At 49.4% G+C, this 10,196-nt stretch overlaps 1 protein-coding gene across 3 annotated transcripts in view; it reads left to right on the top strand.

Moving 5' to 3' along the window:
- ARHGEF18 (Rho/Rac guanine nucleotide exchange factor 18) overlaps positions 1–10,196 on the top strand; it is a 117,392-nt gene that overhangs the window by 22,516 nt on the left and 84,680 nt on the right. For all 3 annotated transcript variants that reach the window (XM_017500178.2, XM_017500176.2, XM_037728377.1), the window contains 3 exons: positions 2,007–2,084; positions 4,532–4,634; positions 5,115–5,256. In XM_017500178.2, the coding sequence (XP_017355667.1) occupies positions 2,007–2,084; positions 4,532–4,634; positions 5,115–5,256 (323 nt within the window). The remainder of the gene's footprint in view (positions 1–2,006; positions 2,085–4,531; positions 4,635–5,114; positions 5,257–10,196) is intronic.

The following is a 10,196-nucleotide window of genomic DNA, read 5'->3' as shown; positions in this document are numbered from 1 at the left end:
AAAAAAAAAAAAAAGAAAAGAAAAGAAAAAAAGGGCCAGGTGCGGCATTCACGCCTGTAATCCCAGCACTTTAAGGGGCCAAGGTGGGTAGATCACCTGAGGTTGGGAGTTCGAGACCAGCCTGACCAACATGGAGAAACCTTGTCTCTACTAAAAATACAAAAATTAGCCAGGCATGGTGGCACGTACCTATAATTCAGCTACTCGGGAGGCTGAGGCAGGAGAATCACTTGAACCCAGGAGGCAGAGGTTGTGATGAGCCAAGATCATGCCATTGCACTCCAGCCTGGGCAACACAGTGAGACTGTCTCAAAAAAGAAAAGAAAAGAAAACAGAGAAGGCTGGGTTCAAGGGAAGAAAAATGGGGCAGGAGAGGAGGGGGGAGATAGAAGACAAGAGCTGGAGAGGAGCAGGCTGCCACCGACGCAGGGGTCCCCTGGAGCAAACAGATAAACGTGCCACCTGCCTAGGACACTGCCATCTGTTACAAACTCTTCCTGTAGCAGGTGCAGTGGCTCACACCACTGTAATCCCAACACTTTGGGAGGCCAAGGTGGGAGCATTATTTGGAGGCCGGGACTTTGAGACCATCTTGGGAAACACAGCAAGATCTATCTCTACAAACAATAATTAAAAATTTGCTGGGTGAGGTGGCTCGTGCCTGTAATCCCAGAAGTTTGGGAGGCTGAGGTGGGAGGATTGTTTGAGCCCAGGAGTTTGAGACCAGCCTGGGCAACAGAGTGAGACTCTGTCTCTATAAATTTGTTTTTAATTAGCTGGTCATGGTGGCACATATCTGTAGTCCTGGCTACTCTGGGAGGTGACGGGGTTTTACACGGGAGAATGACGAACCCAGGCAGTGAAGGCTGCCGTGAGCCGTGATCATGCCACTGCACACCTGCCTGGGCGACAGAGCAAGGCCCTTTATTTTTTTAAAATTAATATTTTTAAAATTTAAATTAATTAAAAACAACAACGACAACAGTTTGTGGCCAGACATGGTAGCTCATGCCTGTAATCCCAGCACTTTGGGAGGCTGAGGCAGGTGAATCAACGCCTGAGGTCAGGCGTTCGAGACCAGCCTGGCCAACTTGGTGAAACCCCGCATCTCTACTAAAAATACAAAAAATTAGCTGGGTGTAACGGCGGGTGCTGTAATCCAGCTACTCAGGAGACTGAGGCAGGAGACTCGCTTAAACTTGGGAGGCGGAGGTTGCAGCGAGCGAAATCATGCCACTGCACTCCAGCCAGGGCAACAGAATGAGACTCCATCTCAGAAAAATAAATAAAAGAAAGAAATTGTGTAAGATTTAAGTAATTGGTTAAAAAAAAAGTAAGAAAGAAAAAGGAGCCAGACCTGGTGGTGCATGCCTATAATCCCAGATACTTGTAAGGCTGAGGCAGGAGAAACACTTGAACCCAGGAGGTGGGGGATGTGGTGAGCTGAGATCGCACCATTGCACCCCAGCCTGGGCAATAAGAGTGAAACTCCATCTCAAAATAAATAAATATAAAATAAAATAAAAATAAAAATTAGCCAGGCATGGTGGCACCTGCCTATAGTCCCAGCTACTCAGGAGACTGAGGCAGGAGGATCGCTCAAGCCCAAGAGATTGAGGCTGCAGTGAGCTATGATTGCATAGCTCACTTTGCAATCACCTTGTCTCTACTAAAAATACAAAAATTAGCCAGGCATGGTGGCACGTACCTATAATTCAGCTACTCGGGGGGCTGAGGTAGGAGAGCAAGACTCCAGCCTGGGCAACAGAGCAAGACCCCATCTCGATTCAAAAAAAACAAAAACAAAACTTCCTGATACACTGATTTTGTTCAGCCGACACACATTACTGCCCTCTGCTGGAAAACCTGTCATAATGTCCCAGAGTGTCAAGGATGGGTGGGCTTTTAGATGGGGCACCTGGAGCACGCCTGTGTTTAGCAGCACTGCGTTGGTGAGTGGGAGAGCAGGCTGCTGACCCAGGTATCTGTCCCCTCTGATCCCGCAGGGCCCGGCAGAGGGCTTACATGTCAGCCAGCCCCGGCGGAGCCCACTCGAGCCTGACCTGGTTTGAGTTCCTGTCGGAGTAAGTACACAGACCTGCTGCAAGTGAGAACTGCAGGGGAGGGCAGCCTTGGATTCCAACAAGTGTTTACGGAGCGTCCTCTCTGGGCCAGTCCCCCTTGCTGGGGGTAGGAGCAGGAGCCCTCATCAGGGCAATGGTGGGAGCTGTCAGGGAAGGGAGGGGTGAGGCTCTCATGTACTCTGAGAGGACAGAGGAAGACTTCCTGGAGGAGGTGACAATGTAAGCAGAGTTCTGACAGAAGAGTAGGAGTTTGCCAGTTTGTGCAGATGAGGATGAAAGAAACAAAATGGAACTAGAAGGCTTAGAGAATGACATTGGACTGGGGCTGGGAGGAGGGAAGAGGGGAGAAATCAGCAGAGACCAGACCACCTCAGTGACACGAAGGAGCTCAGACTTTATCCTGAAGAGCAGTGGGGGCTGGATATGGTGGTTCATGCTTATAATCCCAGCCCTTTGGGAGACTGTGGGCAGTGGGGGAGGATTGTCTAAGGTCAGGAATTCAAGACCATCCTGGCCAACATGGTGAAACCCAATCTCTAGTAAAAATACAAAAATTAGCCAGGCATGGTGGCAGATGCCTGTAATCCCAGCTACTCAGGAGACTGAGGCAGGAGAATCACTTGAACTTTAGAGGCAAAGGCTGCAGTGAGCCAAGATTGCGCCACTGCACTCCAGCCTGGGTGACAGAGTAAAAGTCTGTCTTAAAAAAAAAGTAGGGTCTTCTGGCATCATCAGTTCTGGTGATAGGATGGGGACAGGATAAAGGCCACGGGCAGTGCTGGAGGTCCTGGACTCTCTCTCTCCTTCCTTTCCTCCCTCCCTCTCTCATTCATTCATTCAACAAACACAGATATTTACAAAGTTCCAGAAGCCACTCAGACTGGGATCAGGGGGCATAGACTGGAGGAATGGCATCTCTGCCCAGGAAATAGATCCTAGCACAGCAGGAATCATGTCTGCCTTGTATGTCACTGACCTAACATTTATTAAATGAGGGTGTGCCCGAAATCCAGGAAGCCATGCCAGTGACCTGGGGATGGAGTTGGGGGTGGGGGAGGAGAGAGAAGAACCATCAGGATTTAAAAACCAATTAGGGCCAGGTGCAGTGGCTCATGCCTGTAATCCCAGCACTTTGGGAGGCTGAGGTGAATGGATCACCTGATGTCAGGAGTTCAAGACCAGCCTGGCCAACATGGTGAAACCCTGTCTCTACTAAAAATAAAAAAAAAAAAAAAAAAAAATTAGCTGGGCACCTGTAGTCCCAGCTACTCGGGAGGCTGAGGCATGAGAATCACTTGAACCTGGGAGGCAGAGGTCGCAGTTAGCTGAGATTACACAGCTGCACTCCAGCCTGGGTGACAGAGTGAGACTCTGTCTCAAAATCACTAACTAAATACATAAATAAATGCCAATTAGATACCAGTTGGGGGTTGGGGACATGAATTAGAGGGGAAAATCAGCAGTGAGCAGAGCCGAGATTCCCAGGCCAGGCATGGAGGGACCTAAACCTGAGATCATGTTGCATTTCCCTCTGCAAACCCAGTCCCCAAAGCTCCCAGAACTTTGCAAACATTCATTCATGTTTGCTGAGTGAATAAGTGTTGGAAATAGATGTTGGAAATAGATGCTTGGTGCCGCAAAGAAAAATTAGCACTGAGGCTGGGTGCAGCAGCTCATGCCTGTAATCCCAGCTACTCAGGAGGCTGAGGCAGGAGAATTGCTTGTACCCAGGAGGCGGAGATTGTAGTGAGCCGTGACTGTGCCATTGCACTCCAGCCTGGGCAACAAGAGCGAAAGCTCCATCTCAAAAAAAAAAAAGAAAAGAAAAATTAGCACTGAACAAAGGATTTTTCAGCAATGCAGTTTTTACTTCCTGGACTGTAGGAAGGGTACCCTTGCTAACCACTGTGCCACGAGAGTACAATGAACAAAGGAAAACACACACATTTATTCCTGACGCATTTGGGGTTGTCCTTACCGCTGTGTCTGATTTCTGTTGGCTGGAGCCAGACCTCACCATTTAAAGTAAAACCCTACTGGCTAACAACTTAAGACTTTTCTAACAGGTAAAACAATAGAGAGCCGGGACATGCCTGTGAGCACGTCCAGCACAGATGTTTTGGTTAAACTTCAAGGACATAGAATGTACTACGTGCCTGTAAGCATGGCGTGTCTAACAGCTACATAGGATAGGGCTTCACAAACTTATTAGCACACTTATTTTTTAACAAGAAAGGAAACGTTAAAAAGAAACTTTTTCTACTTCCCACAATAAGTAAGAGAGGGAAGGAGGGAGGAGAGGAGGAAGTCAAGGACTTAGGGAAGGGGTAAGGAGGACCAGGGGGCCACAGGGAGACAGAGTCCAGGTGGATTCCTGGAGTAATGCACAGGGTTGCCTCAGAATGGCCCCTGGCCCCCTCTGATGGACCTTCCCTCTCATCCCCCAGGAGCGAGGACAGTGCTGGCAAGAATGAGAAGAGTGACAAGAGTACTAGTGTGAAGCGTAGGCTGAGCTATCTCCGCAGTCGAGTGACCAGGCAGAAGGAGAAGGTAACGGAAGCTGAGCCACGGGGGCCCCCTCTGCCTTCCCCAGCTCGGCACGCTGCCCTTAGCCCAGGAGCCCTGTGATTGGAGCTGGCTGTGGGCTGAGGGCCCAGTACCTAAGAGGGCCAACCCCAGCCAGGCGCGGTTGTTCACGCCTGTAATCCCAGCACTCTGGGAGTCTAAGGTGGGTGGTTCACCTGAGGTCAGGAGTTCAAGACCAGCCTGGCCAACATGGTGAAACCTTGTCTCTACTAAAAATACAAAAATTAGATGGGCGTGGTGGTGGGCATCTGTAATCCCAGCTACTTGGGAGGCTGAGGCAGGAGAGTGGCTTGAACCCAGGAGGCAGAGGTTGCAGTGAGCCAAGATTGCACCACTGCACTCCAGCTGGATCTTAAAAAAAAAAAAAAAAAAGAGAGAGAGAGAGAGGGCCAGCCCCTGCAGAGGGTATCATAGCACCCTGAGACCCACCTCTGTCCCATCCAGGCAAAGAGCCCAGCAAATCTAAAGGAGAAGGGCCAGGATGCCCGAGAGAGGCGGGAGTGTGTAAATGGGCACCAGCTGGTACAAGGGACATTCTCCGGCCCTTCCAGCTGCCCCCTGTGTGGCAAACCCTTCCTGAGCTCAGGTAAGTCTGATGGCCCAATCCATCGTCCTAGATGGCAGCCACTTTCTCTTCTTCATGTCCTCTCAATCATACTCCTCTGGCCTCTTTTCATGTCTGCATCCCCGTTCTGTTTCGCCCTCTGCTGAGCGGCTCCCTGGAGAGAACCAGGGATGGGTCCCTGGGCACAGGGGCTCTTGGGGTAACTTGGAACGGGCAACAGCCTCGCCATTGCAGGAATTCTCCTGCAGCATCTGGACTCGAGCCATGTATGAGTTTGCCAGGGCTGTCTTGACAAAGCACCATGTACCAGGTGGCTTAACCATCAGAGATATATTGCCCTGCAGTTCTGGAGGATGAAAGTCTGAGATCAAAGCTGAGCTCCATATGCAGGTGCCAGGAAATGATCCATTCCGGGCATCTCTCCTGGCTTCTGGTCATCTCTTAGCCTCACATGGCCCCAGGTCCCAATTTCCCCTTTCTATGAGGATACCAGTCATATTGGATTAGGGGCTCACCAGACTCGTGTGGCCTCAGCTTAGCTTATTTACATCTGCAAAGATTCAGTTTACAAATAAGGTCACATCCGAAAGGACAGAAGTGGGGAAGTAGGATTGCAACATATGAATTTGGTGAGGGGCAGGATACAATTTTATCCATAGCAGGCCAGTTTTCTGCTTCTTGGGGCCCTTGGTGGTTGTGGGGTTGTGAGTTGAAGGGTCTCTACTCAAGAAAGAGTATGGATTCAAGAGACTCCCAGAAAGAGATGGCTCAGGTCGTTGCTGGGATTTAGAACTTGGTCTTTTTGCAAATGAGCTCCACTCGAGGAGGACATGGTGGCGACCGCATGTTAGAAAAGACGTGTGTGCTGTTTGTAGCAAGAGTCCAAACTGCAGTCAGTGGCTGGCAGAACTGGGGCTAGTTCGCAGCACTGTCAACATTTGGGGCCAGGTACTTGTTTGTTCTAAGGGGCTGTCCTGTGCATTGTGGGATATTTAGTAACACCCCTGGCCTCCATCCTCCTGCCTCCGGTTGCAACAACCAAAAATGTCTCCAGACATGGCTAAACGTCTCCTGGGGGGCAGAATTGCCTCCAGGTGAGAAACAATGGGTGAATGAGATGGGCAAACAGATACTAGGATGGGCTTAGACCATGCAGTGAGAGCAGCATCTCCACACCTGGGGCAAGCGCCTCTGAGCAACATGATCTGCAGGTGTTGCATTTGTTGGCTTTACCTGCTCCAGACGTGGGTATTTTCCTTCTTTCTCCTTTCCACCTCTTTCTGAACTGTCATTGCTGGCTATGGAGCTGGAGGTGGCTGTTGGTGACTCCTGGTGTCAAGGATGTTCCTCTTTGAGCTTTTCCTCTGTTAGGCAATCCCCATCCAGCTCTGTGACCTATGAGCTGTCCTCAGCAGAGGCTGACATGAGCTTTTTGCAAAACCTTTTTCTTTCTTTCTTTCTTTTTTTTTTTTTATTTGAGACAGGATCTCACTCTGTTGCCCAGGCTGGAATGCAATGGTGTGATCTCAGCTCACTGCAGCCTCTGCCTTCTGGGCTCAAGCAATCCACCCACCTCCTTCTCCCAAGTAGCTGGGTCTACTGATGTGCACTGCCATGCTTAGCTTATTTTTTAACTTATTTTTGTAGAGACAAAGTCTCACTATATTGCCCAGGCTCCTTTCAAACTCCTGGACTCAAGCCATTAGCTGGGTGCACTGGTGGGCGCCTGTAATCCCAGTTGCTCAGGACACTGAGGCAGGAGAATCACTTGAACCCAGGAGGTGGAGGTTGTAGTGAGCTGTAGTTGCACCACTGCACTCCAGCCTGGGTGACAGAGCGAGACTCCAAATCAAAAAAAAAGAATTTCCCAGATGAGGTGATGCTCTAAGTCAGTGGGTCACATGGACACATGACACCTTGGATGACCCCAAATTGGATGACTCCTCCTGCCTCAGCCTCCCAAAGTGCTGGAATTACAGGTGTGAGCCACCGCACCCAGCCTTTGCCAAATCTTCAGTGCACCAACAATGTCAGTGCGTTGAAGTCCTTAATTTGGGACAGCAGGTGACTCTCTCTTTTTCTTGGCATCGTGTTCTCTTCTGTGGGGGATGAGGCTTGCTTAGTCTTTCTTAGGCATCAGATTCAAGGGGCAGGTAGGATGTTGAAAGTTGGAAGAGTTAAGCCGGAGGTCTAGAACCAAGGCTGCACAGAGCAGGGGCCGGGAGCCTGCTCTGGGGTTCCTTTGCTTGAACAGCCCCAGGCTGAGCTGAACCATGCACTTCTTACTGTGATCACTGGTTCCTTATCATTCCCCATTTGTTTCTGTTCCTGCTTTTGCTTTGCTTCTCAGAAAAATCCTGAGGTCTTTAAACTCTGATTTGGGGTCATCCAAGATCTCAGTTGTCCCTGTGACCCACTAACTTAGAGCATTGCCTTCGTCTGGGAACTTCTTTTTTTTTTTTTTTTTTCCGAGATGGAGTTTTGCTCTGTCACCGAGGCTGGAGTGCAGTGGCGCAATCATAGTTCACTGCAACTTCTACCTCCCGGATTTAAGCGATTCTCCTGCCTCAGCCTTCCAAGTAGCTGGGATTACAGGCGCCCGCCACCACACCCTGCTAATTTTTGTATTTTTAGTAGAAACAGGGTTTTACCATGTTGGCCAGTCTGGTCTCGAACCCCTGACCTGAGGTGATCTTCCTGTCTCGGCCTCCCAAGGTGCTGGTATTACAGGTGTGAGCCACCGCACCCAGCCTGTCACCTGGGAACTTTTTAAAAAATTATTTTTATTTTAGAGACAAGATGTCCATCTCCCTCTCTCTCCCTCTTTCTCTCTCTCTCTCTCTCTCTCTGGTCCAGGCTGGAGTACAGTGGTGTGATCATAGCTCACTGTAGCCTTGAAATTCTGAGCTCGAGCAATCCTCCCACCTCAGCCTCCCAAGTAGATGGGACTACAGGCATATGTAACTACACCCTGCTAATGTTTAATTTTGTTTGTTTGTTTATAGAGACAGGGTCTTGCTATGTTGCCCAGGCTGGTCTCAAACTTCTGAGCTCGTGGTATCCTCTCACCTCAGCCTCCAAAAGTGCTGGGATTACAGGCATAAGCCACCATGGCTAGCCCACCTGGGACCGTTTTATGATGACAGGGCCTGGCTCTGTCACCCAGGCTGGATTGCAGTCGTGCAATCTCAGCTTGCTGTACCCTCTGTCTCCCAGTCTTAAGTGATCTCCCCACCTTAGCCTCCCAAGTAGCTGCGACTACAGGCATGTGCCACCACACCTGGATAGTTTTTTGTAAAGACAGGGTTTCACCATGTTGCCCGGGCTGGTCTCAAAATCCCGAAATCAAGCGATTCTCCCACCTCGGCCTCCCAAAGTGCTGGGATTACAGGTATGACCCACTGCTCCTGGCCCACCTGGGAACTTTTAATACCAAATCCCAGGTCCTATCCCAGATGGACTGAAACAGAATCTGCATTTGAACGAGAATCCAGAGTGATTTGTATGCCATTAGTTTGCTCTTTGCTGCTGGTGGGCAGGTTTCATAGACTCAACCCTGTGGACCTATTTGAGACCCAATCATTTTCTATCATGGGGGCCTCTCCTATGCATTGTAGGATGTTGACTGGCATCCCTGGCCTCTAGACCCACCCAATGCCAATAGCAACCCCTCTCCCTCCAGTTGGGACAATCAAAAGTCTTTCCTGGCTGAGGGTGATGTCTCATTCCTGTAATCCCAACACTTTGAGAGGCCGAGGCAGGTGAATCACTTGAGATCAGGAGTTCAAGACCAGCATGGCCAACATGGTGAAACCCCATCTCTACTAAAAATACAAAAATTAACATGGAGCCTGTAATCCCAGCTACTCAGGAGGCTGAGACAGGAGAATTGCTTGAACCCAGGAGGTAGAGGTTACAGTGAGCAGAGATTGAGCCATTGCACCCTAGCCTGGGCAACAAGATTGAAACTCTGTCAAAAAAAAAACAACAACAACAAACCCACACACACACCCAGTAGGAGTTCAACAAGTAATTGTTGAATGAATGGATGGATGAGTGAGTGAATTAATGAAAATGCCACTATTTAATGAGCGTGTACTATATGCTAGGTGCTTTTTCTCACTTAATTGGAACAACATCTCCTTGTAGGAGGTCTTATGAGCCCCATTTGTTCATTCAAAAATAGTTATGGAGGCCAGGCATGGTGGCTGATGCCTGTAATCCCAGCACTTTGGGAGGCTGAGGTGTGAGGATCACTTGAGGCCAGGCATTCAAGACCAGCCTAGATGACAGAGTGAGGCCCTGTCTCTACAAAAAACTTTTTTTTTAAATTAGCTTGGGCTGGACACATGGTGGTTCATGTCTGTAATCCCAGCATTTTGGGAAGTGGAGGCAGGCAGGTCACTTGAGTTCAGGAGTTTGAGATACAGCCTGGCCAACATGGTAAAACCCAGTATCTATGAAAAATACAAAAATTAGCCAGGCATGGTGGCACATGCCTGTAATCCCAGCTACTTGAGAGGCTGAGGCAGGAGAATTGCTTGAACCCAGGAGGTAGAGATTGCAGTGAGCAGAGATCTCACCACTGCACTCCAGCCTGGATGACAGAATGAGGCTCCATCTCAAAAATAAAAAATAAAAATTAGCTTGGCATGGTGCCACACCCCTGTAGTCCCAGCTACTTAGGAAGCTGAGGTGGGAAGATCGCTTGGGCCCAGAAATTCAAAGTAGAAGTGAGCTGTGATCACACTTCTGTACTCCAGCCTGGGTAACATAATAAGACCATGTCTCTACAAAAAAATAAAAATAAATTAGCCAGGGGTGGTGGTGTGTGCCTGTAACCCCAGCTACTCAGGAGGCTGAGGTGGGAGGATTGTTTGAGCCTAGGAATTTGAAGCAGCAGTGAGCTGGGATCATATCCCTGCACTCCACCCTTGGTGACAGACTGAGACCCTGTCTCA

Source organism: Cebus imitator, unplaced genomic scaffold (assembly GCF_001604975.1).
Source record: "Cebus imitator isolate Cc_AM_T3 unplaced genomic scaffold, Cebus_imitator-1.0 Scaffold263, whole genome shotgun sequence".
NCBI classification, from domain to species: domain Eukaryota; kingdom Metazoa; phylum Chordata; class Mammalia; order Primates; family Cebidae; genus Cebus; species Cebus imitator.
Note: the sequence above shows the minus strand (reverse complement) of the source record. Positions and strands in the feature narration are given on the sequence as shown.